The sequence below is a fragment of the Sitodiplosis mosellana genome, unplaced genomic scaffold, assembly GCF_009176505.1.
Source record: "Sitodiplosis mosellana isolate CC-2019 unplaced genomic scaffold, AAFC_SMos_1.0 Smas_scaffold_18, whole genome shotgun sequence".
Taxonomy (NCBI): Eukaryota; Metazoa; Arthropoda; class Insecta; order Diptera; family Cecidomyiidae; genus Sitodiplosis; species Sitodiplosis mosellana.
In genome coordinates, this window is record NW_022595260.1 from 656,963 (window position 1) to 683,999 (window position 27,037).

General features: G+C 35.1%; 3 protein-coding genes and 1 long non-coding RNA gene across 9 annotated transcripts in view; 2 read left to right on the forward strand and 2 right to left on the reverse strand.

The window, feature by feature from the left end:
* The window catches only part of LOC129568370 (TLD domain-containing protein 2), a 109,570-nt gene extending 91,360 nt beyond the window's left edge, over positions 1 to 18,210 (reverse strand). For 2 of the 4 annotated variants that reach the window (XM_055446145.1, XM_055446144.1), the window contains exon 1: positions 5,277 to 6,205. In XM_055446145.1, the coding sequence (XP_055302120.1) occupies positions 5,277 to 5,686 (410 nt within the window). In that variant the 5' untranslated portion in view covers positions 5,687 to 6,205. Of the gene's footprint in view, positions 1 to 5,276; positions 6,206 to 17,261 lie in introns of those variants that run through there. The other 2 variants (XM_055446148.1, XM_055446143.1) reach the window with 2 other exon arrangements.
* Positions 2,092 to 4,841, forward strand: LOC129568398 (uncharacterized). Its single transcript, XR_008687946.1, has 2 exons — positions 2,092 to 4,121; positions 4,269 to 4,841. It is a non-coding gene; the product is annotated as an uncharacterized LOC129568398 (long non-coding RNA).
* A 421-nt stretch (positions 18,211 to 18,631) lies between the features above and the next one.
* LOC129568392 (stromal cell-derived factor 2) lies at positions 18,632 to 20,024 on the reverse strand. Its single transcript, XM_055446204.1, has 5 exons — positions 19,778 to 20,024; positions 19,413 to 19,611; positions 19,211 to 19,335; positions 19,007 to 19,136; positions 18,632 to 18,931 (listed from the first exon to the last, which is right to left on the reverse strand). The coding sequence occupies exons 1-5, from the start codon at positions 19,845 to 19,847 to the stop codon at positions 18,799 to 18,801; spliced, it is 657 nt and encodes a 218-aa protein (XP_055302179.1). The 5' UTR covers positions 19,848 to 20,024; the 3' UTR covers positions 18,632 to 18,798.
* Positions 20,025 to 20,332: 308 nt separating this feature from the next.
* On the forward strand, positions 20,333 to 22,655 carry LOC129568380 (chromo domain-containing protein cec-1-like). Of its 3 annotated transcripts, none has more exons than XM_055446179.1 (4): positions 20,333 to 20,506; positions 20,625 to 20,931; positions 21,012 to 21,215; positions 21,297 to 22,655. In XM_055446179.1, exons 2-4 carry the CDS (start codon positions 20,632 to 20,634, stop codon positions 22,101 to 22,103), a joined length of 1,311 nt encoding a protein of 436 aa, XP_055302154.1. In that variant the 5' UTR covers positions 20,333 to 20,506; positions 20,625 to 20,631; the 3' UTR covers positions 22,104 to 22,655. The 3 variants fall into 3 exon arrangements, with proteins under 3 accessions (XP_055302154.1, XP_055302153.1, XP_055302155.1); XM_055446180.1 differs by having other exon boundaries at positions 20,369 to 20,506; positions 21,012 to 21,202; positions 21,293 to 22,655; XM_055446178.1 differs by having other exon boundaries at positions 20,353 to 20,506; positions 21,012 to 22,655.
* Positions 22,656 to 27,037: the final 4,382 nt, after the last annotated feature.

A 27,037-nucleotide genomic window follows, 5' to 3' on the forward strand; every position in this document is an offset into this window, starting at 1 on the left:
GACCTCAATACAGAATCTCGTTGATTTCGTATGGAATGGTCGATATGCCACATTTGAATTGGCTTTTCACCTACTATGTCCTTCGTTTGAATAATATTGATCGATGTTTGTTTCATATTCCTTTTACTTTTATCAATTCTTGATTACCGTTCTGATAGGAGCCAGATAAGGCATTTATGGGTGAACTACCGAAAGAGTAGAGCAAAGAAGAAAAACAAAACTAAGCTTCCGTTTTTACTTTCAGTCGTTATTAGTATTTGTCTAGTGCAAAAAGCTAGAATCCTATTCAGTTGAAATGTTGGTTGTATGTCATTTGTTCAAAAATAAAATATGGCCCCATATCGTATATGACATATTTGAGGTGTTGAACGTTGCGAAATCATCGTGGTAAGGAATGTCGGGGAATCAAGAAAAACAGTACTCAATGCGTATTGAAACTCCAAAATCATTCACCAACGCACAAATTCAGAGCTAAAAAAATCGATGAAATCCATGTCATCAAATGCTTCCATGCGAAAATGAACGGCAACAAAGTCGAGGAAGAAAAAAACTCGTGTGTTTTGCTATATTATATTGTCAACACAAAACACTATAGTGTTTATGAACAATGATAATGGATTAGGAATACGAAGAATGTGAATAAAGAGCTTAGGAAAACATATCATCAACATTCGGATTTGGAATTTTTGTTGCGTTTGCAAAATTTATCATATATCGTGATAAACAAGTGATATCACGCATAAATTTGTTAATGTGCGATGCGAAATACGAACTACGCACACACTTATAATCTCGCATTGATTGTATACAGAAAACGAAGTGTGAAATTGTGGGGCGACGTGGATTTCGTGCGGCAAAATTCAGTACTTATTGGTGTGATTGAGCTGTAACACCGTGTAACAAATTTCAACTTTTTCTTCTGCACATGAGAAATTCCGATTGCTTGTTTTAGAGGACCAAAAACCAAGCACTTTTGCATCATTAGTTTGTTCGAAACCACGTCTAGACTTTTTTTTATCGACACATATAAGACAAATTTCAGGCCAAAATGAGCAAATCACAAACATGAGCTTCGGTTTGACAGGTAAAAGCAAATAATTTCTAAATTTTCTGCCTTTCAACATCTAGTATGATCCTTTACAAACATTTTGGATACTTACATGACCAAATCGAGTGATGTTTTCACATATTTCTGGCCGCATATTTGGTTGGTTCGAATTCGACTCTGAAAGAATCGACTTTTGGCCAAAAATCCTTAAGTATAGGCTTTTCAGGGATGGTCTCTTGGCGCAAAGTTATTTTTTCTCGAAAATATGGGAAGTCTACCCAGACAAAAACTCTCAAAATTGACTTTTCGAGGTACCTCCCGAACAAAAGTTACGTTTTTCATGCATTTTGCTATGAAAATAACATTTTTTGTTCGGGAGGTACCCCAAAAATACACTATTTGGATGAGTTTCTTAGTAAAAAATTAATTTTTTCGAGAAATATTGGGAATCTTCCCACACAGAATCTCTTATAAATGATTTTTGGGGTACCTCCCGAACAAAAAATGATATTTTCATAGCAAAATGCATGAAAAACGTAACTTTTGTTCGGGAGGTACCTTGAAAAGCCAATTTTGAGAGATTTGGTCTGGGTAGACTCCCCATATTTTCGAGAAAAAATAACTTTGCGCTAAGATACTATCCCTGAAAAGCCTATATTTAAGGATTTTTGGCCAAAAGTCGATTCTTTCAGAGTTGAATTCGAACCAACCAAATATGCGGCCAGAAATATGTGAAAACATCACTCGATTTGGTCATGTAAGTACCCAAAATGTTTGTAAAGGATCATACTAGTTGTTCAAAGGCAGAAAAGGTAGAAATCATTTGCCTTTACCTGTCAAATCGATGCTTATGTTTGTGATTTGCTCATTTTGACCTGAAATTTGTCTTATATTGTCGATAAAAAAAATCTAGACGTGGTTTCGAACAAACTAATGATGCAAAGGTGCTTGGTTTTTGGTCCTCTAAAACAAGCAATCGGAATTTCTCATGTGCAGAAACATGTGTTGCACGGTGTAAATAGCCGTAAGTGATTTCGACATATTGTGAAATACCACGAAATCACACCAATTAGTACTGAATTTTGCCGTACGAAATCCACGGCGCTCTACAATAGTTCAAAATTTGACAATAAACGGGTGGAACTACGTGCAACATCAACGACTTTGAATGCTAAGCACGTCGGTTTGCCGAAAAAAAAATCAATAAAATCTATATCAAATCGTTTTGAATGACACAACGTAACATTACACATCGGAGTAAATGATATCAACTCCACAACTAATACTCGAACACAAAATCCAATACAACAAACGACTCATTCTTTCAATTGTTTCCTCCTCTTTTCTCTTTCCGTATTCAGTTGGCTCGGGAATTGTTCTTTTGGCATCTTGAAAAACCATATAAGCGCGCGCTGAAATAAATCGGCCAATTTTAGCGTGTCAAACCAAGTAGTGATAAATTTTCTTCGGCTTTCATTATTACAAACAAAATATTTAAATAAGAAGTACATACAAAATATGGAAATATTTACTTTGAACTCAATTTAAATCAACTCGTGATTTCAATAGACGCACCAAGAGTTCCGAACTAATACAAAATAAAATTGCATAAGCTCCATCACATACATGGCTTATCAATCATGATAAGGGCGCTGTTTGTTTGGCTAGTAAAAAAAGAAGCATCAGCAAAGATAGCTATTACTAGAGGTGATTCTGGACCTGTCATGACATTCACTTCGAAGTATTTAATCAACGACGTTTGTCGTCGCAACGTCAACAATTGCGCCAACGAATAGCGATTGTCTGGCCGAAACCATCTCTGACTGTTCACAAATGACAATTGAATAGCGATGATAGTGAAGCAATTGAAATTGAATTTTAGCCTGTTCAAACAAAAACATTATGAATCGATCAAAACAAATTAATGACAATTCTTCATAATATTCCACTCAAAGTGTTTACATTTGTGATAAAAAAAGAGCCGTTTTGCTTATGTTTTCCATTTCCTATGATTATTCCGAGTTCATTTCAATTCGATTCTTATAATTCATTTTGCAATGATTGTTGTTTGTGCGACGATTCACGAGTTTCAAACACGTTATCATGTTTGCTGTGTTTGGGTCAGTCGCTCACTTTGGAATTTTTCCGAACGCAATTTACTCAAACCGATCCGGTTCAATGTAGCACGAGATTTTTCGTATTTAAAATTGAATCTGACGACTAACTATCATGTTAATGAATGCTATGGTTAATTTTAAACAGAATAAAAAACAAATACACATCATTATCAGCCATGCGATAGCTTATGAACTCATTTTTTTCATGTGACACATTGACTTCTTTCAACCTTTTTATTTCTGCATAATCAGTCGGATGCCTCTTTCGAATCGAATCTCGGTTCATTTGAAGTTTTAAGTAACACAAAATATAGGAATCGGTGGTTTCTGTTTTCTTCAATACATAGCTACAATTTTTTCTGTAAAAAATCATAATGAATCATTGATTCGAATGTAGCGCTCCAATTATTAAATTGTTTTGAGGAAATTCATGCTGTCTAAGGGGACACGTGCGTTTTATTGGTAGAATATCAATTCGTCAGCATAGCAACAACCCAACCACAGCCATTCTGATAAATAGCACACACTGTTTTAATATAAAATTCGTCTTTGCGCCAAACGTTATCAGCAACGCTGTCCGAAAGATGTAAACCATTTCTGTATTTATCTTGAAACCGAAGTACATGCTCCGTCACACAAAATGCACGCCCTTTTGATGTTTTCAATGTTTACACTCAAAACATTACGTGAAATCATTGAGCGGGCCATTTTCGATTTGCGCTGTGTTCCAATGTTAAGTGCACTTGAAGTTGGCTAATAATACGTTTGCTTTGGAATTATGGTTCGAACGTCATTCACCAAATCTAGTATCAAATAACTGCCATAAAATAGCGAGATAATTCAGATGAATGATTAGAAAATGCGTAGCTCTCGCAGTCATTAGATGTGTTTTTTCGTATCCATTCAAAATGAAATTTGTGTTGTCAACTATTTTTGTGATCTTTTCAATTTCGCAGGTAATGTAATTCATTTCAATTGTTTCTATATCACTTGAGAAAAAAAGCCGTTGTTTTGTCTAATTCAAACCAATTTCTAGTATTGCACACTACGTTGTATTCATTAATATTATGTTCAGTAATGATTTTTTTTCTTTCTTCTGTAAGATATTGGCGGTCAGTAATGAAGGCACTACTATCGATGTAATTCAGCCTGTAACAGTCGAAACCAGAACAACAACAACAACAACAACGACTACGAAAGAACCGCCATTTGTTGAGGCAAAAGCAAAAGCACAGGCGACACCAAGCGTTAGATTGCCAGCCTCACAAGCTCGTGATCTCTATGAAAATGTAGAAATAGCTGTTGAAGGCCGACCTATTCCTGCTGATTTTATAGCACTTTCCCCACTCGATTGTTCATAAATCAAAAGAAATAGGGAAGTTTCCGCGGATGTTTGCTACCAAATTGCATTATATAAAAACAACCAAGATGATGACGAAATTGCGGCGAACTCGTGAACTATCAAAATTTCAATACAAATTAATACGGCGTTCGTGGCGCCATTAGTACTCAAAATTTAATTTGTACTGAGATTTCGTCAGCTTGAAAACTGTACCAACTTATTGTAAATCCTTACGATACCACCTACCTGTTTCTGCGTTTAGCGTATGAATTTAGGAATCTTTTTTAGTTTGTGGCACGAAATCAAATAAATACATATACTTATGGCTTAGAAATGTGTTTTGCATGCAAATATTTTGTCTACAAAATTCCTACAAAACATTCTTAGTTTCGGGTCATACTAGTACACGTGGAATGTGCATAAACAACAATAACAATCTGCATTTCCCAATTGAAAAAGCGAATGAATCGCCAAGTGCAAAAAATGATAGATTTTTCCGAAACAAACTATATTCTAATGTGATATAAACGTCAAAAGAGAGTGTTCTTCATAAAATCACATTTTGAACGAAACGGAAAAAAAAGAATTTCAAAGGCAAGTCCCAAAAAATAGCAATTTTGCTGAATTTATGCTTGAGAGTAAGAGAAAAATTGTGACAGAGAAAGAAAAACAAAAGGGGAAAATAAGTTGCGCAATGATCATTGATATGGAAGAGGAAACGTCTTTTTTTTTGCATGAAGGACAAAAACATCAATTCATTTTAACTTACTGCCATGTAAAACTGCCCGTGATGCCTTCTTTGAGACGATCGCGTAGAGAACGTTGTCTGCTTGGTCCCGAGCCAATGGGAGGCATTGCGTTCGCACCTTTTGACGATGATGACGATGTGATACTGCTAAAAATGGACAGAGCTGTTGGGCTGCCGGATGACGTGGTGGAATGTGTCGTGGTGGTTTGTTGCTGAACCGCCGACAACAAAACATCATCGTTAGCTGAATCAAATGATGATTCTTCGGGAAAGAATGTATTGATGGCCGTTCCACTGCCACCACTCATATTACAACTCGCGGCCGAACTTCCACCCATTATTTTATTAATTGTGTACTTTTTACGCGATTGATGACTCGGCGATTCGCTAAATGAGCCTTGTTTTGGTGAACAGTCACGTGACGATGACATTTTAGCTTTGCTTATTGATTGATTAGCGTTTATTTCCCAGGAGTATCAACAAAAAATTGATTTTTTTCACGATTGAAGTAGATAGATAAATAGATGGATTTGGTCTCTTGTGGGTGATTCCAGAGGTGGATTCGCTTAAAAACATTTGCTTGATAAAAGTTTGTAGAATGAAGTAAATGATATTCGAAAGTGTTCAGAGATATGTTCACCGCTTGCTTGTTGTTTTATTTGATGGTCAATTGATACGTTTCTGTTTCTTTCTCCTCATGTAAAGTTCCGTCGTAGGATGAAAAGGTAAGTTTAGGTGGATTTTTTAGGAATATAATTGAAATATTTTGGGATGTTTCAAAGCTCTTTTGGTTTAGAAATTGATGTCATCTGAATTGAAATTTGGTCAAACTTTTCTTCGTTTGGTGAAGAGGTTGCTAATGTCTAATTGAATTTGAATAATTGACAACGAACTGCAGTTTGTTTCTTTCTGAGATAAATGAAATATTTACTTCTTTGGCATTTTTATCGTTATGCTGAGTTTTGGAAAAAGAAGAAAACGAAAAAGAAATACAAATACAAATAAAATGAAATGTTTAAAAAGCTTAGATTTTTTTGGAAACTAATGAGGTAAATTAACCAAATTGTAAATTTGCTTTTCATTGCCCCAAGTTTTTTAAATTGTACATTGTTGGTTAAGGAATGAAATAAGTTCAACTACGTTCTAATCAATTTGTTGAAGGGGATTTATAACTCTGGCGGTTTCAAACTATTTTGTAGTTTTGCAAAAGCGAAGTTTAATTAAAAATTGTTTAGCATTTCAACATTCAAATCTAATGAATACAGGTAGGAAGCGCGAGAGCGTATCTATGCTTTCTATTTTTTGTGTTGTGATTTAAAAAAGGAATCGTAAATTTTCCCTCTTTTTTGCTTGCCTGGAATACGAAGTGAGTGCTGAAGATTAGTTATGGTATCTTGTTCAAAATATAAAAAGAATTACATTCGTAATCCCAAAATTTTCCGTACCGTTGTCCGTACTTTTGGTTTTGTTTTTAATATTCTTGAAAAATCGGTCACTTTATTCAAAACTTCGACAATTTTGTATGGGAGGTACCCGTAAATCGACTTCTTTTGGCTTCAAACTTACTGAGGTTTCATTTTTTGGAGAAAAAATAAGATTCTGAAAGTTTTATGTTGGTCGCATTTGCAGAAGTTTGGTTTTTCCAAGAAAATTTCGACAAAAATTGAGGACCAAAGATCAAACTTCTGCAAATGCGATCAACATAAAACTTTCAGAATCTTATTTTTGCTCCAAAAAATGAAACCTCAGAAAGTTTGAATCCAATCGGAATCGATTTACGGGTACCTCCCATACAAAAGTGTCAATTTTTTGAGGTTTTTCTTAGGGCAAGTACCCCAGGATCAAATCGAAAATGGCTCATCTTCGGAATTAAACTAAGTTTATTAGATACAAAACTTCTGGCATTTCCAGATTTTGATTATCTCAATTATTTTTTGAGTTATCGTGTTAACAAACAGCTACGACAACGACAACGAAAACGGCACACGAACGGAAAAGTGTCTCAAAAAGTGGTTTTCTACGCGTTTCATGAGTTTTTATGATGATCTAAACCAATTTTGCGAAAAAAAAAAAGTTTTCGGGACCAATTCCAACACTTTCCCTTGACACGGTGTGTATGGAAAAGTAAAAGGAACGCGAGGTCAAATAAGTAATCTAAGCTGATTAAACTGTTGGATTCATTCGCATTCTATCAGAAACCGGAACGTTAGATATTGTGTTGTCTACTACTTCATTGTTTAATTATTGTTCCATCGGATTCTCCTGGATTTCCAACCACATTTGGCATTGTTTAATAAACCCATGCGATTTTATATGCGAGTGCAGAGATTGCATATTTGCTGCTGAGTAGGCCTGAGCTGAGCTGAATTTGCTAACTCAGGCGCCTGAAGCGGTATTTTAGCGCACTTACGGTGTAAAATTGTTGTGGCTCGCTGGTATCCACCCAATTATAATTGATAAACAGCGTGGATTCCAGCGATTCACAACAATTTTACACCGTAAGTGCGCTAAAATACCGCTTCAGGCGCCTGAGTTAGCAAATTCAGCTCAGCTCAGGCCTACTCAGCAGCAAATATGCAATCTCTGTGCGAGTGTGTAAGTACAAGTTAAACCGTAAAACTTATGCATCTTCAGATAAGAAGATATTACTCTTCCAATGGATTCATAGATCTATGGTTTTCATTGAAATTCGTTATTTCATTCAAAATGAGGGATTTGTTTAACTCTGCATGTATTGTTGTATAATGCAAGACAAAACGGAAAAAATATTGGGTCTGTGAATTAATTCTACCCGTTTTACAATAAATGGCTCCAGTGGTAAGTGCGGGTCAAAAATGTCAGATCAGAAACGTCATACGGCAAGCTTGGGCATTGGTCAACAACTCCTTATCATTACATTTGTGATTTTTTATCGATATCGAAAAGTACTTCCGTAAAAAACCGATCAATTTCTGCCCTATGGAAAAATCTTTTCAGAGGTCGCTTTAGTGCTCCGATTCGTGTTTCATTTTAGTAAACATCATATATCAACAACTACACAGATTTTACGTTGTTCCCCACACAGAGATACACAAACACCAATGCAGTGTCCGCATTCATTATATCTTTCGGCATCTGTCTCTCTCTGTATCATCTATAGTGATGCGTAATACAGAAGATAAACGATAGTGCAATATGATCGATTGTCTCTTTCACACTTCAATGTGCGTGCGTAATACGGTATAATCGACGCTTGAGTGAAGGATGACCAATACGTATTGAAATGAATAGTTTAGTAATTTATTTGTATTGCCATTGCTCACAGTGATGCTCACTGCTCACGGTTGTATGAAAAAAGCAACAAGTCATATTGTAGCATCTAACAATTTTCGTACGACGCACCAACACAAATTATTCAGACAAATGAAACGCAGTATTTCATACAGACACCGTAATGTTTACATGTTTTGAGCGTGTTGCTTTGTGTGTGCGAGTGTAAAGTATTTGAAATCTTATAATTGAGAACCAAAACCTAACGGTATGTTGTTGACCAATATACACTCACAATAGCAGCGATGCAATAGCATTCAGCCACAGTTCACATCGGTCGCAACTGTGAAAAGAGTGGGGATTCGTCTGTATATGTGTTGTATAAAGTCTGATTTGTTGTTATGGACATGCGGCGCCTCTTTTGGGATAATTTTGATACCGAAATCGTTTCGGTGGTTCTTTTACTGTGCGTGTTTATGTCAGTTTTTTAGCCAAATAATCGTCATTTGCGGGAGCTGTTTTTTTTACACAGAAAAAATGTGAAAAAAGATTATTTTTGTATCGTCTTGGCACTGAATATAAAAAATGGACCCTTTTCGATTGACTCAAGTAGAAAAAGCCATATTTCGATAGCGGCTCCTTGTCATTGTAGGGGGAGCAGGAATCGCTCTCTCGAAAATGGCCCGTTTTTCCATATTTGCGGGGGCGGAGAAGATATGGTCCGTTGTTTGTGAAAGTAAAATCGTATCGAAATGTTAGATTTGATCGTTCCCAACAATAACTTATCATTCTATATATAATATATTAATATGGTTTTTAGGGAAAAAAAATTTCAGTGACTTTTCACACTTTGAGACAAAAATTTCTAAGAATAAGTTGATTTTGAATACCTGTTTTGCCCCCGCAGTATTCTTCAGACATTGCGCCTTCTGACTACCACTTGTTTCAGACGATTCAAAATCACCCAAGTGGAGGGAGAACGGTTTACTTTATTATTTTCAAAAAAGTTAAAAAATGGGTTAATTCATTTATGACGTCAGAACTACCGTTATTTTTTCTAATTTGTTTTTCACAAATTGTCCAAGAGATGAGAAAAAGACATAGCTTTCGATGGACACTAGCTTGAATAATGAATATGTAACCATTTTTCCACAATGAACATCCAAAATTTAAAAAAAAAACGGGTAGAATTAATAGCAAAAGTAAATATGAGGTAAAATCAAACATAAAGATTGCGAAAAATTTAATTATATCAGCTGAATCAATTAAATTAGTATAGCAGGGTGACAAACGGAAAAAGACGTAAAATATTACTGTGTAAAGATTTGAAGCAAAAAGGCTGACAGAGCGCAGATATAGAATGAAATAGATTTAGATATGAAAGAGATAAAATTTGAATAATTCAACGCAAACCAGTCAAATTGGAAAATGTATTTAACCAAAATGGATAGAATAAAACAGATGGATTTTTTGTATGGATATGTTCAACGTAAAAGTTAAGAGATAGAAGAAAATCAGTGTACGTAGAAAATGAGTTATTAATATATCGATAAGTATTGACGTCAAGTATTAGCCATTTAAACCCATTAACCTAATATACACAAACACATATGAATACGAACCTGCGGAAAATAAGAGGAACGAAAAAGAAAAGAAGACAGAAGAAAGCGAAAAGAGGTTCAAAATGCAAAAGAGAATGGACACTTTGAAAAATGATTTGGATGTATCGATATTTTTATGCATTCTCTTTTTCACTTAAAAAGAAAAACGAAAACGAAAAAAATAGAAAAGATTCATTCATCGAATATAAAACACCAACCAAATCAATTTATGCCATTTTCCATTTTCCATCACAATTTACCACATAAATATCGATCATTGCTTGCTTGGCAAACACATAACCAAAGAAAATATCATTCAGATTAGATGAATATTCAAATCTTGGCAAATTTGCCGAAATGACTTCGGGTAGGGCGATTTCAATTGTAGATTTTATGTATTTTAATGTAGTGTTTTTACTTTTTTTTATGTAGGAACAATTTTTTTGAGTAATCGGCTATCGAAAAACTGCTATAAAATGGGACAACTCAAATCTTGGTCAAAAAACATATTTTCCACAAATCGAATTTTTTTTCGAATGAAGAATGGTTCCATAGCTTCTGACGACCGCGCGCCGAGGGGGGGTAAATTTTCAAATTTCAATCAAAATGTAGGGGGTAATTTCAAATGTTTTCCATAAAATTGAGGGGGTAAAATCTAATTTTTGTAAGGAAAATTGCGGGAAAAATTCATTTCGAAATCAATTTTCTTAAGTATTGGGTCTGGGAATTAATCGTGTCGATTTTTCAAAAGATGGCGTAACTTTGCATGGTTGTATCGGGCAAAATTTTTTTCTTTTTCACATGAGTGGTCTAGTGTCAAACTACAAAAATCATCATCTATCATTTCATCGAAGTTTGGATAAACATTTTTTTTTGCGCCTTAAATATGTCAAATTTTGTACCGAAAAAGCAACATTTCCCGCAAGCATTAATTTTTTGCTTTCATTTGAAGAAAACTGCGGCTGAAGCGCATCGAATGTTGGTGGAAGCCTATGGTGAGCATGCTCCATCGGAACGTACATGTGAACGGTGGTTTTCACGGTTCAAAAGTGGTGATTTTAGCACGGAAGACAAGGAACGTCCCGGCCAGCCAAAAAAGTTTGAAGATGCGGAATTGGAGGCATTGCTCGATGAAGAGTCGAGTCAAACTCAAGATGAGCTTGCCAGAGCATTGAATGTTGACCGAAGCACTGTTGCATATCGTTTAAGGGCCCTTGGTTTCATTCGCAAGTTGTCAAATTGGGTACCACATGAATTGACGCCAGCGCAAGCTGAAAGGCGTTTAGTGACTTGCGAAATGCTGCTCGCAAGGCACAAAAAAAGAGGTTTTCTGTATCGAATTGTCACTGGTGACGAAAAATGGATTCATTACGATAACCCCAAGCGCAAAGCATCGTATGTTAAGCCCGGCCAACCAGCAACATCACAGCCAAAACAAGAAATTCACGGCGACAAGGTAATGCTGTCTATTTGGTGGGATGAGGAGGGAGTGGTGTATTATGAGCTGCTGAGAAGTGGTCAAACCATCGATGGGCCTTTCTACCGACAACAATTGATACGTTTGAAACAAGCAATCAAAGAAAAACGCACGAAATGGGAGACCAGAAAAGAGACATTGATTTTCCTACATGACAATGCTCGGCCACACATTGAGAAATCGGTCAAAAACTACTTGGAAAATAGCGGATGGGAAGTTTTGGCTCATGCCCCGTATAGCCCAGACCTGGCTCCTTCCGACTATCATTTGTTTCGATCGATGCAAAACCATATGGACGGAGAGCGGTTCTCTTCAGTTGAAGAAATCCAAAATTGGCTCGATGCATTTATAGCCTCAAAAGATGAGGAATTTTTTAAGGCAGGCATCCGTCAATTGCCCACATTGTGGCAGAAGGTCATCGCTTCCGATGGACAATATTTTGATTGAAATGTAATTTCATTTTGGTATTCAAATAAATGTTTGAAAATTTAAAAAAATCGACAAAACTAATTCCCAGACCCAATATAAAAGATAAAAGAACATATGTATTGAGTTTATTTTGTATATTATTTGTATACACTTCAAAATTAGTTATGTGAAATATTATATCATTATATGTGATTTCAAAATACTCAAGTTTAGTTACTCGAAATCAAGCGGAAAAACGATCAAAATAAATAGAAATTGGTGTTATTCGAAAAAAGGTGAAGTGGCTTTTATGAGTAATCAATTGTAATTATCAGTAAAAAAAGTGCACATTTTAAATTATATCGATTTTATTCACAGCAATCTGACGCAAAAAAAGATGATCAATAAGAAGGTCATCGGTTGAGATGCTCAAAATGATTGGGATTTTGAAGGTCGAGGCTCTACCAAACTAAAACTTAATTACAATTTCAATGACTGGGTTTTTAAAATACAAATGGTTTTTGAATAAAGATTCAATGTAAAACAGTGATACATCTTTCATTTAATAAGAGACAAATTTTTAGTGGAGTAAACAGAATTTTTCTAAAATCAGAGGGGGGTAATTTATTTAGCGCACTCAAGGGGGGGTAATACGGACCCTGCGGACCCTCATCAGAAGCTATGAATGGTTCCATAAAATTGTAGAAAAAATGTAGAATGGCCCGAAAATAATTGTAGAAGCAACTTCATTCGAAAAAAATTCGATTTGTGGAAAATATGTTTTTTGACCAAGATTTGAGTTGTCCCATTTTATAGCAGTTTTTCGATAGCCGATTACTCAAAAAAATTGTTCCTACATAAAAAAAGTAAAAACACTACATTAAAGTACATAAAATCTACAATTGAAATCGCCCTACCCGAAGTCATTTCGGCAAATTTGCCAAGATTTGAATATTCATCTTTCAGATTGCTATTAATGAACGAGAGGGAAGCAGAAGCTAACAAATAAAAACCCATAGATCGAAATCTTCTGCAAAGTTTCTTGAATTCAAATAACATATATATCGACCATGAACACTCATTCGAAATCTGATAGCCGAAGGTGGACACAGAACAAAAAGGGAAACACGCACACACCATCAGAGTTGCTTTTCGTTTGGCTGTGTTGATCGTTCCTTACGACCAAGACAGCTTATTTACAACTGCCCGCACAAAAAATCTTTCAAACAAGGGACAATAGAAACGTCGATGTGCATAGGAATAATCGGAAAACGTGAGTGTCAAAAACTAAGCCTCAAATGGAACGAAATAGATGATATGATGATGAAATTATAGCCACTTTTTGCACTCAATATATGTTTTTTCAGCGAATTTTGTCTGTTATTTATCAGTTTTGATTTAAATTGCACGCACCGCACATATCATTGACCTCCCCCAAATACGTGAACAAATCAAATCAAAAGAATAAGTGAGCAAAACACTGAGAAATTCGATGGTCGACTTGACTGCGTGATAACATTGAAAAGGGAAAAACCACTGACAAAAAATGTAGAACACAAAAAAGTCACTCACATATATTTGAAGAAATTATAAACACGTAAAATATCTCTGTCTGAAAAAGTTTTCTGACGTATACGCATTCATTATGAGGGAGAGGGAAAATGGAACGTTCCTAGTAGAGAATAGGACAAGCCACGCACACCAACATATTTGTACTCAACAAACATCTAACAGAGCTGAGCTTATCATCACCACAATCATAGTCCGTCCGTCCGTGTGTCTGCGTTTGGATGCGATGTGCGCAGTCATACAACAATATCTCAACACAAAAGAATAGAATATAATACAACACAACACAACACAACAAAATATTTCGCACATCCACTTTATAGGGGAACAAACAACTACGAAATATAGATTTTCCGATTGTTCCATGACCTACGAAAAGTATTTTTCTTTTGTCTGTCCCACTGTATCACAGTCACTCTCTTATCGCTTCTGTGCTGCTATGTATTACGCTTCATACCGCAAATCAAATTCAAGTAGCACAGTTGCGCGCAATTTATGTAGCAGAAGTACAAACGGCAATGACAGCAGCAGCAAATGTAAAAGTTAACAGAAGATCCAAAACAAATGAAATTTTCACCTAGAATGGCTTTTTGAATGATTAGCACTGGCAGCAATAAAACAACACCATAACAATTATCTAACGGTCATATCATTCTTATCACAGCGATACACAACACAGATATATCAACATCGATTGTATCAGATGAAGCTTTTCTACACTGGCATCTCCATCATCCATGGCAAGAGATAGAGAAGGCCAAGGCAATGGTAAATGGTAAAAATATTATCGAAAGCGAAAGTGGCGTTTTGCATGTTCATGTTGTGTTTGCTGTGCTTTTAGGCATACAAACCTATTTTAGTTAGGTATCTTGCCTTGCCTTGCCTTGCCTTGCCTTCCTATGGTTTAGATATATGTTGTTTTTTTCTTCAATACCAGCGCTTAGAAACTCTATCGTTTGATTATATAACACGCATAGGCACAAACGCGGGTACACGCACTCCATACGCCTTCCCATACACATCAGCAATGCCTCAAGTCAGTGGATTTTCAGTATATAAGTGTGAAAATATTGCGTATGGAAAAATCCTATGTAGAAAACGCGAATAAAAGACAGATACACACGCTTTGAACCGGATCAAGCGTAGTAAAACAAAACAAGAAATACAGCGAAGTGGCATGAAGTGGGTTTAATTTTAAAAGGTCAAGCTAGAAATATTGTATCGAAATAGGGAAATCAAGTTGAAATCAAACTTGTTGTTCGTTCACATACAATAAAACTGTAGACGGTGTTGATTTTCTCCATTCATTTTTTTTTGCTGATTTCCCCTTTGTTGGAACCGTTTCTATCGCTTTTCAATTTTCTAATCGAAACAAAGCCACCGGTACTTTTGCACGCACCCACGATAGACTCTTGTCAAGTAAGACTTTCCTTTCAATTTCGTCGCATTTTTTTTCTCTTGGTACTGTGCACATCGCGCTAAACATTTTGCTCCATAGGTATTTTCATTATTTTGCTATGCTTGAACTTCACCCGTTTTTTACTCACATTAGTTGAATACGTTTTGTTTTAGAATTTTAGATACACAAGAAATGAAAATGCAGGATTTTTTAATCAATTGATAACTAAGCTTAGCATGAAATCGTGAATTGTCAGTTCTCATATGCCAAATATTGTCTAATCAATGTTTCTTATGTTTATATATATATAAATAAATTGTATATTTCAGCGAAATCAGTTCATAATCAAATTCGGTCAAAAATGAATATAAAATAGCGTTGGAGTTGAGTTTTCATTGCTTTAATCATATTTGAACTTCATTCTTATTGAATTGTGTACACAGACCAATGTAAAAAAAGCGGTAGAAAGGTGGAAGAGTTCGGTACACTTCTATTCAGATTGAGAAGCTTCGCAGCTTAAGTGGATGACGTGAGATTTATAACGTATAAAGAAAATCAAGTTTGCGTAATGTAATTGCCTTCTGCTTACTTCGACCAACAAGTAGGCGCTGCCGAAATTTTGTAAGAGTCAAACGCAATATTGTCCTTTTTGCCAAAATAATTACTTCTTAAACAAGAGCCGCACTCTAAAAACACACTTTCTGTCTCTCGTCACTAGCGTGAATTACAACGAATTTCGTTTAGAATGTCTATCAAAATAGGAATACTCTGCATGGTACATAATTCATAGACTCACGCTGTGTTTGTGTGTATGTGTATGTAGATTGTAGAAGATAATTTTGATGATGGCAGAACCAAAACTCGATGGCAAATGAAAAATATTGCCTAAGCCCAAGTAGGATGGATATTATACATTGGATATGACTTTCTCTCGATATGACGGAGTATCGACATCAAACCATATACTGACACGTGCTACTACTTCAGCCACTTTTGAGTGACGCTTACATCGAAATGCGATGATACAGGAGATATTGTATACAGTTTGTTGTGTGTATTTTTCTTTTCGTGTGTATGTTATATATACATATATATAACTCTTACAATCGCAATAAAGAACTTTGTCCCATTGCATAGGTTATTCTTCATTTTAGTTTTCGACAATATAAAATGAGAACGCGGGTGCAATCATAAATATTTCGATTGCGAACGTTCAGTTTTTGTATCGTACAAATTCAATTCGTGAAAACAGATGCAGAGCGAAAATCCAATGAAAACGAATAAAATGCTCAAATGTCTTTCTTTCATCACATACAGATTTACGCAACACAAACACATAAACACGAGAACAAACAACCGTTATTGGACGATATCTCGAAAATATAGCAAATGTAAGCTGGTTTTGTATGAGGGATTGTGCGTATATATTGATACCATGCAATTGTATGTGTGTGCTTGTGCACGAGTATTCAATGTTCTTTTGAAGGACACTTGGATAAAGTTGAATAAAAAAGCAGCGCTTTTCTTACGGAATATACGTGTGTCAACTACTTTTGTTGCAAAAGCTCCTTCATTTCGACTCTCTTTTGCTGCAATGTTGTTTAAATAATTTTCATTTTCTTCATTGATGATCCTGAAGCACAATATCTATGGTGTTATATTTCCTTGTTGATTTCTTTTATTTCTAATACGCAGAAAGAATAAATGGATACAGCAATCGATGCTGTGTTTCCAGAACGTCAAAACCATTTCATTACTTCTCACCACAATTTAATCCAATGAGACTTAACTGTTTTCATATCAAGCAGAGCCTGTTTTTTGGGATCTTCCAAATCTTCTTACTGTGAAATTCAGTTTTATTTTATTGAATGCAATGTAAGTTACATATACTATATATACTCATATTTTTTTAAACATAAAATAGCTTGAAACTGATCTAGAAGTAATTTCACGTAAAAAAAAATATAAGTCACATTGCATTCAATAAAATAAACACGAATTTCACAATAAGAAGAAGGGGAAGATCCCGAAAAACAGGCTCTGATATAAAAGAAAAACAACCTAAAACCCCTCTTTTTCATAAGAAAAATACAAAAGCTATCCCATTTCAATACAAGTTTCGACAAAAAACAACTTATTTCTCCTTAAGCTCTTTATAAACAACTACTAAAAAGCAAATGTACTAGAACTGTCAACGAAAATACAATCGATTTCTCACTACGCATTTTCAATCAACATTTGAGAGGATTCGCTTACAAATAAGAAGTTAACATAAAATCGAAATGCTTTCATGATGTACTCACATTTTGATATTGATTGTTGTGTATAATCCTGCTTTGCAACTACAGACTCACTAAAAATATTTCTCCTCGGCTACTATCAGCCTTTTGTCGATACTGACAAATTATTTAACACTTGATGAATTCGATTCGCGAAGATATATTTCTGAGGGAACACTATATTTAATTGATGAATTCAACATTTCACAAATGGATGATGGACTGACTTCAATTAGTTCGCTCAGCAGTATACTCAACAAGCAGTAAATATATTATTGTTGAGTTTAGATCTTTTGATTCCTTTTTTTCGTGTCCGATCTTTTTATGCACTCAAATTCTTAGATGATTAATTGACTTGAATAATTCGTAGGTATTTTCAAATTCTGAATATTTTCAACGGAACTAAAAATAGATCACAAATCAATTTGCACAATTACGTGTGATATGACTGATTTATGTGTGGACAAAATCAACCAAAATTCCAAAAAGGAAGTTTTAAAACAAAAAATGAAATGTAGTGGTGTAAATGAAATTTGAAGAAAATGTAAAAAGAAAACTTGAAAACTTTATTGATTCACCACCATTTATTTCAATTCGATCGCAATGGTTTCGTAATTTGTCTTTCACTTCACCCTTACACAAACTAAAAGTTGTGATTTCTTTTCATCAAGTATTGAACCAACGAGATTTATTCATTTTCATTACAAATTATTTTCGATAAATTGATACGAATTTTGTTTTTTTTTTCGTGTGATAAAATTTTCTGCACTATATGTTTATGGTAGATTCCGTTCACTTTCACTGCACTTATATTTGTGACGACTGAGCCAAGACAATGTCATACTGCGACTCAGAAATGTGATATAGGATGGATGATATCGTATCTATTAGTGGTGAAAATTTACCATTCTTCTTTGTATTGGTGTTCATTGCTTGACATTGGTTTCGAATGGAATGTGACGGAAAAAGACATGCGCGCTTACCACATCACACTACATGTAGTTGTGTTGTTTTGTTAACATTTGGCATTGTTTTCATTTTTCGATTGGTTTTAACGTCAATGCTTTTCTAGTACTTGTGTATGGAACTCATCGATTCTTCAACATATGTTCATATTGTCCGTGTCTTGTTTGCATTCAAGGTATCATGTGAACAGTATACCTACGTTATTTTATTACTACCAAAACAAGTATCAAAAAATAATAAAGGGCCTGAAAGCTTAAATGAAACATTTTTGTTCTTTTTTAAATATCGAAATTAGTTCGATTGTAGACATCATCGTTCTATTCCATTCGTATCGCTCAAATATTCAACGGTTTTATCTATTTTTTTTATCAGAAACGCCTATAGGGAACCAAACCCTATTGATAAAACTACATTTAAAAAAAATCCGCTTAGGCTCGTATGTGAATTTTATTTCGTGGAACTCAATCAAATTCTATGGTATCACACATTCTGAAATCAATATTCTTGATTCAGAGTTTGGGATTTATTTTCTTTAAAAATTAAACTAAAATTGTACAATTTCCCCAAAAATGCATTATAAAATCATTCAATGAGCTTAGAGTTCCGTGTGTTCGGCTTTTCTGGCTGGTTCTGAGCTCGGATGTACGAAAATACCCTCTGCCGCTTTCCATTCAGTCGACTTATAACTGTTTGTCAAACCAACAATTTCCATTTGGCCATTGATCGGTCTAATTATAAAAAGGAAAAAAAATGTTATAAGTATTTCGTAATTTATGTTGGGAATAAATATTTTTCGAATTTACCTGCCAAAAGTTCGTCCGCTCACAGATAAATACACCTCTGTGTCAATGTGTTGGAATTTCACACCATATGAACGAAGCCAAAAATCATCTGAACAAACGACTTTCCAATGATCACCGGAATCGCCGATACCTGTCAATACCACCGTTTTCAAACGTCAATATACCTATAAAGTTTTTCTGAAAATCTACTCTATTGATAATTACCCTCTTCACCATAGCAGGATATCTCTTGGTTTCCTGATAATGGGCTTGAGAAGTGATGCGAATGGAGGTTTTTATTTGTAGACAAATGTTGTAAACGAATGACATCTCCGCATTTGATCGGCTTTCTAAACAAGTATTATCACAAAATAATTTCTATGCAATTTAACACAAATAAAGTATGATTTGGGATTTAGTAACGTACCCACGAATATATGCAGAGTTTGTAACGTTCAAAATAGCCCAATGACTATTGATATCCTCTTTCAATTCGGTCCCAGTAATTGATTGCTGGCCAGAACCAGTGCCATATTTTACATCATGAGAGTGTAGACGAACATTATAATCCACGTTTAAAATCTTTAGCACTGACCCATAAGTTACATATTGCGTGGAGTGTGATGCTTTAATAAAGAGTATTGAAAAAATTTAATAGGTTTCTCAATTTTTTTTTTTTGAATTTTGTGCAGTATCTTTGTTAACCACGTCAACCAATCAGAAGATAACACACATATCAAACATGGTACAATGATCTGAACAACATGATAAATATAATTTACCGGGACCTACCAATCGAAAAACTCATAAATTGTATAAATACGATGAAAGAAATAAATAATTTATCTTTTGAAACAATCATTTTTTTTAATTCAATTTACAATTTTACTTAAAATGGGTAAATAGATAGCTAGGCAGCAATGTAATCGAGTCACTGTCAAACGTATTGCGTTTCTATTGGTCGTTTGCTACTGAATGAAGTTGGTTTTATAATTTCTCTGTGGATCGATAATATGTATACGGTTCTTTCATTTGCTGTACTACAAACATTATGCGGAGAAAAAGAGATGACCATAGGTGAACGAAGTAAATCGAATTCTCAAGATGTTCTGACAGGAATGCATTCAAACGGTTGGTGTTGCCTGATGACAAACATCAGAAATAAATTTAAACTATTCAGTATTTAATCATGTGATTTATTCAAAAATTCTTTTTTCTGAATAGAAATAAGTTTGAATAATTTGTTTATATCATACTAATATGACAAAATAAATTGTATTTATTTCATTTCAAGTAATGTAAATGTTGCACCAGTTTGAATTAGAGATTGCATTGCTGACAACTTGCAAGAGATGAAATTGCACATTGACCGCTAGATGAACGCATAAGAAAAGCAAGCTAAAATCGGCGCCATTCGTCTCTCACTCTGCTCAGACATTGTTTTTGGCAACAACAAACCACTTTGTGTTGTGAGTAAAACATAACATTTTCAACGAATATTGAATCTGCTGCGAAAAATTGGTAATTATAAACAATCTTATTGATTTTATTGTTTCCTAGTATTGTTTTCAACGAATTATTCACTGCATTTTTTTTTCTTTTCGTTGTTATTACGTTTGTTTATACTATTTGAATTAAGTGAAAAAATGCGAAAAGATCATTTGCATCGTCGGTCAAAGGACGCCGAGGGCACAAACGATGGAGAGCTCGAAAATGGCGATCCGTTATCTGGTTCAGCCGATCCATTTGATGCACTTATAAATTCAAAATCCGATGAATCATCGTCTAATCGCACAAATGGTAAAAGAGCACCATCACCAATTGCTGATTCCGACGCAGAAAATGAAAATGAAACAAAGAATGAAGACGAAAAATCTGAAGTTAACGGAGATAGTGCTGCCGAAAGCAGCGCCGACAATGGTGGCAACGGAGAGGAAGGCTATGAGGTCAGTTTTAGGGCTTTATTTATTTCTTACTCGATCGCCAATAAATTAATATTTAATGATAAATCCTCTGAATAAACTAGGTAGAGGATATCGTGGACCATAAATTCAAGGGAAAGAAGAAGTATTTCAAAATACGGTGGAAGGGGTATGATGAAACAGCCGATTCTTGGGAACTAGAAAAAGATTTGTCGTGTCCTGAAATCATTGAACGCTATGTGGCTGAGCATCCGGAAGCAAATGAAGTGAAGGAGAAGAAGGAGAAGAAGGAGAAGAAGGAGAAGAAGGTCGGTAAATTCCAAGTATTCTTTGTTAGACCTTGTAGATGGCATGATTTCAATCATAATGAAAATGGAATTTCATTGAAGGTTCGCATATCACTTCCGCCACAAACACCGACTCGCGCGGCACCAAAACGAACAGCTGCGGAACGCAAAGCCGTTGTTGATGATCCACTGACAGACGATGAAGATTCTGATACCAAGAAATCACCATCAAAACGTGGCCGACCGAAGAAGAGCCCAACAAAAGGTTCAAAATCATCAAAACAAGAAGAATACGAAGTGCAGAAGATTGTTGGTGATGAAATTCGCAACGGTAAAAAATACTACAGGATTCGTTGGAAGGGCTGGACCGCCAAAGATGATACCTGGGAGCCGAAGGCCTCCTTAAGTTGTCCAGAAATCATCAAAGCCTACGAGAGTAGCAAAGACGATGAAAAGGAATATGAGGTTGAGAAGATCGTTGGTGAAAAGTTGGAGAACGGGGCCAGATACTTTTTGGTCAAATGGAAGGGTTGGGCTGAGAGCGATAATTCTTGGGAATCTGAAAAATCAGTCGACTGCTACGAGCTCATAGAGAAGTTCCGTGATTCGTGTCGCTCGGCCAGTAAATCAACACCATCAAAGAACAAACGAACCGCCAATGCTGCACCGAAAGCATCAAAAGCTAAAAAAGCACGCAAAAGTTTAAGCGATGATGAAAGCGACAAAGAAGATGGCGAGAAGGAATGGGAAGTTGAAAAGGTTGTCAACGTACGCAAAGGCAAAGGGGGAAAGAAAGAATTTTTGATTAGATGGAAGGGATGCAAGGCTTCAGAAGATACATGGGAACCGGAAGATGGTATAAGTTGTCCGGATTTAATAGCCGCATTTTTGAAGAAAAACAAAAAATAATTCCATACAATCTAAATAAACGAGGCAATGAATTCCATACACACCAATTTGATTGTCGTACTGCAAAGCGATTTCTATTTTAACAAACCAATTATTTTCATACACTCGTTTATCAAAAGGCTCAAAATTTTGCATCCCGACTGTATTTAAATAAACGGCAAGAGTGGTTTTTCGCTTGGCCGTATGACAATCAGAAACTACATAAGTAAGTGCATAAAAAAACTACTTGCTTATGTTTTTGTAGATCCATTGCCTCAGACAAAAAAAATCAGAACTACTTCACTATATTATACAGCAAAGACGTATTCACGTTGAACAGACAACTCACACGTTATAATAATCCAACTAAGAAACTTTTACTCAATCTAATGTTTAAATCTACGCCGTAGGTTGTCCACTAGAAAGGTGTAGTTTTATAATGTAGATCAGAAAACGAATTTCAAACATTCATTATTCATTATTGATCATCGCTTTGATATCATATAAATCTTCCGACTTTTGTAAGTTTGAACATTTTGAATAAAGTCTTGTCGCTGTTGTTTAGCTACTGAGTATACTTGGTTTTATTTTACATCCGAAGAATTATCATCCTCTAAAAAAATCTATATTAATAACTTTTTTGTAGAACAAAGAGCAATTAAAATGCAATTAGCAGCACACATATATACGCATATACTCTCCATAATTTTCGATGGAATAAGCAGCAATTTTCCCATGACAAATTTGTACGTATGTTCTAATCGGGTTTCACTTATGCAGTGTCTCATGTTTTGTTCTTCTTCTGTGGCATAGTTTGTGCATTCCCATACAAAAGGCAATCGCTTTGCTTGCAATGTTGGATGTGCAATTGTGCATTGCTTGCTGTTTTTCAGGCATATTTTGTTTCATTTTATGTGAGAATACATGGTGCATGTTTTGTGTCATTTGGTTAACATTTTCAGAATATAAAAAAAAGCACGCGCATATTGCGATAGAATACATTCGTCGAAAGCACTTGTTATCTTCGACTACTCTCCGCCGCATACGCCTAGATAATTTACGTTAAAAAAAAACTCTAAATGAACATGAAGCCTAAGCATTTCTCTACGCAACAACAAAAAGTGTAATTGATTTTATGTTTGGTACTTTTGTAATACTGGTGAGGTTCAGCCAAAAGGGATAAGAAGTCGTAAACAATTAAACAATTAATTAACTTATATCAGTTTGATTTGATGCAAAACAAGCAACAGAATGTGTTTAGACGCAGAATGATAGTGGTGAAAAATATCACTTGGCAAAATAAGCGCCTGTCATTTGATACACTAATGCTTACCTTCATGGTTAGTGTTTCGAGTTGCATGTGCCTCTCTTTCTTTCTTTCTCTCTTTCCGTGTTACTTTCGAATGTTGATTCAAGCACAATTCAACCGATGTAAGGCTGATTATTTTATTTTTGTGACATGGTAATTCTATATTCATGTACAGATAGGAAAGAATGGAGAACACACAGCAGGAAACAATCAAAATGGATACATTCTCGAAAAGATATATTTTTACAGTCGTTTTTGCTTGAAAATTTGCCATTTTCAGAGAAAAAACAAGATTTGAAGAAACCTTTTTTTAATACAATTTTTTTTTAGAAAAACACTTATTCGTTACACAGATGTACCATTTCACACATGTGGAAATAGAATGACACGCATGGCATGCACACTGCACAGGCACACACATACCAATGCACGCGTCATTCTGCTATATACCACAATAAATATTCATTGGTGTAATTACAAAGTGTTATGATGAAAATAATGAAAAACAAGACTGCAGATCGTCGCTTCGCTCCTCTCTGCGTTCTTTTTATGTTATTCAAAATTGAGTGTTTGAAAAAATCTAAGGTGGAAATTGTTAATTTACGTAATTCAGTCAAGAAGGGAAAATGAAAGTTCAAGTACCAATACAACAAAAATTATTAATAATATTGATATTATAAATAATAATAAATCAATCAATTGAATAAAATCATAATTCTATATTGTTCTTTATATTGTATTGTAATCTTTAATAATGGGTTTTATGTACGTTCAATTGTACATTATTTCACATTGGGAATTAAAATAATGTGAATTTTTTTTTTCTGAGTTATCTCAAAAGAGAATTACATGTACAAGTACATGATTTTATTTCATTTTTGTAATTAGGCGTAATTGCTTCATTTCAAATTAGAACTTTGGATAGAAAAAAGAATTAATTTTCGGTCCAAAAAAGTGGCCTAAAGAGTCTTAAAATTTTCTCGTGAAAAAAAAAACAATTACAATAGCCTATATTCCATGTAGTGCTAAAAATGCAAACGAAGAAGAATCCGCTCAGTGAGTGAACACAATGAATTCAATGCACCAAAAGCAAATCGCCTCAATTCACATGATAATGATTTACAGCAATTTTTCTCCTTCCGTCACTTATTAAAAATATATCGACAAGAACATTACAAACACCGTTTTCAATTGGATGCAACAATTTTTTAATTTATATAACTTATTCGTTGGCTCGTTCCTTCGTTAGATGATCAGCAGAACAACAGAATGATAGCTATCGTGTAAATGAGTTCGGTTTCGCTTGGAATGCATCGATGCATATTACGTAACGATTTCACGTCTCGGAAGAAAATTCAAAGTAAAAGTGATTAAAAAATTTCTGTTTCAGTTGAAGTTTTTTTTACATTCGTTCAGTTTCACAGTTTTAGATAAAAATAATGCATTTCCATTTTAAATCACATGAATAATGATAATGATGTGCATAAAATGCTCCGATTGAGCACGCGTTCCTCTTAACACAAAGAAGGGCACCAAATATGAGACGCAATGAAGTCGAAAAGACAAGAAAAATTTGGCTCAGCCATCGTTTGTCGAATTGTGTTTGTGATAGCAACTGCGTACAAATAAAATTACATTTTATTACGTTAATATCGAATTCATCGCGTTCACACAGAGCGACATAGGGAGGGAAGGAGAAGATTTCCACGTTCATTTCAATTTCGATTTGACTCACTGCGGTTTTTACGGGACACCGCACTGATCACAGTGCACCAGTGGTGTAAGCATGTCGGCAACTCAATGCGCAACAAAGCGCGATGCATCTTGTAAATGTGCGTCTTTGTTGTGTGTGCTATGTTGTTCCCTTTTTGATTTTTATGTGCGGAATTGAATTTGATTTTTTTTCGTTTCATTTTTTTCGAGAAAAATTAATCACGCGCGAGCAGAGCTCAATTAAGGCCACCTAGCGATGATGAACGTTACGTGGAATGAGCACCAGCACACACAACTAACTGTCAGCCCATAATGCACCACCGATAAAGCGTTGCACACACGTTCGACAATTTTATGCTTCTCTATATCTTGTCGTCATTTGTCATTTTTTCTTTCACATTGTTTTATAATTGGTTGTAAAATTCACTTTACTTCAACAGTTAAATATGTTGCAATACTGGCAATGGGCTTTTCTTTCTGGCGGGGCATTTCCTTCGATCGAGAAACATCTATCGCATCACATATTTTACAGACTATGATGGTTGCACATGTGCTCAACAGATTTTATAGAAAGTCCATCACAGATATTTGATGAATATTTCGCACGGTTCAATATCAAACGCTCATCACGAGATAGTTTACGGTAACGATCGAAACATGTGAAAACGATCATTGTATACTGTTTACTGTAAACCTCACTCAGACCGGATGAGAAAGAAAGCCAATATGTTATTGATGCTGAGACGACATGTTCGCCTTTATTTAGTTATATTGTTAAGATCTAATCATTAAAAACAGCTTTTTTAACGCGTGTACGAGTATTGGTATATGTTCACTGGTGATATTTCTGGTGATATTTTCTACGTCTCAACGAACAGCGAAAAAATTAATTGCATTCACTTTTTCCTTTCGATCAAGCTAAAACGCAGATATAATGGGAATTCAATTTCATTTTCATTTTTCAAACATCATTTTCGAGTGCAGTGATGCAAAAGTTTACTGATATGGTGAAGCAACATAAAAATAAAAGCATCTTAAGCATTTGGCTGGCCACTTATAAATGAATCAAAGGGGCGACGAACATGAAATTCGCACATCAGCACAGTACAACATGTGAAAATGAAGAATTTGTTGAAATTCCCCAAGTAGATTTTCGAAGGCAATCGATATAGTAAACAAGCAAATGCATGGTGATTACGACGAGGTACCTTTCCACTTCTATTTTTGGCATTTACGTCCGCCTTTCAGTTTTCTGTATACCATGATGTTGATACGCAGACCGAAAACCGAATAGTGATAATGATTTATTGTCCAATTGAGAATGTTTGCCTATACAAACGCAGCCTAATATCTCAATTACAAGCAATAAAAGTGTGAAACCAATCTCTGTCGCACACTCTCGCGCGCACACTCAGCGCTTGTCGTTTAGATTACTCGAACAATGATGTAAAAAGATTTCACATTAAGAAAGAAAAATCATAATATTGCAGATTTAAATAGTGAAATAAGCTAAAATTGATTCCAATCACGAATTTTCACAAACAACAAACTTTCTAATCACCAAACAGAAGCTAACTATCAATGAATTATTCCGAACTTTTCAGCACAAATTTGTTAAGAGCGATTGAGTCCATAATTGTTTTCAGTTTCTGTAAGTCTTTTAGTTTGTCTAAGTCGGTTTTCTTGTGTAAGTCTTAATGTGAACATTAGCTGTGACAAACGCCAAATTTGTGCGGGAAATGGGAAATTTTGAAGAAATAAAAATTCCAGCCTTGTGATAACCCGACTTCCGCATCGACTAACCCGACTTCCCCGTAGACTTTCCAACCCGACTTACCCAATTTTTCCCCTGATTTACCCTGTTTCCGCACCAATTTGCCCAGTTTCCGCACAAATTTGCCCGATTTCCACATGGATTTCGGAGCCCATTTTG

Excerpts from the sequence above, each read along its gene's own strand:
- LOC129568392 (XM_055446204.1), bottom strand. The coding sequence starts at position 19,847 with ATGATTGTTTCAAAAGATAAATTATTTATTTCTTTCATCGTATTTATA. Across the intron at positions 19,612-19,777 it reads ATTTATGAGTTTTTCGATTG|CATCACACTCCACGCAATAT; the intron begins GTAGGTCCCGGT and ends TCTTTATTAAAG. Across the intron at positions 19,137-19,210 it reads ATCCTGCTATGGTGAAGAGG|GTATCGGCGATTCCGGTGAT; the intron begins GTAATTATCAAT and ends TGGTATTGACAG.
- LOC129568380 (XM_055446178.1), top strand. The coding sequence starts at position 20,632 with ATGCGAAAAGATCATTTGCATCGTCGGTCAAAGGACGCCGAGGGCACA. Across the intron at positions 20,932-21,011 it reads ACGGAGAGGAAGGCTATGAG|GTAGAGGATATCGTGGACCA; the intron begins GTCAGTTTTAGG and ends TGAATAAACTAG.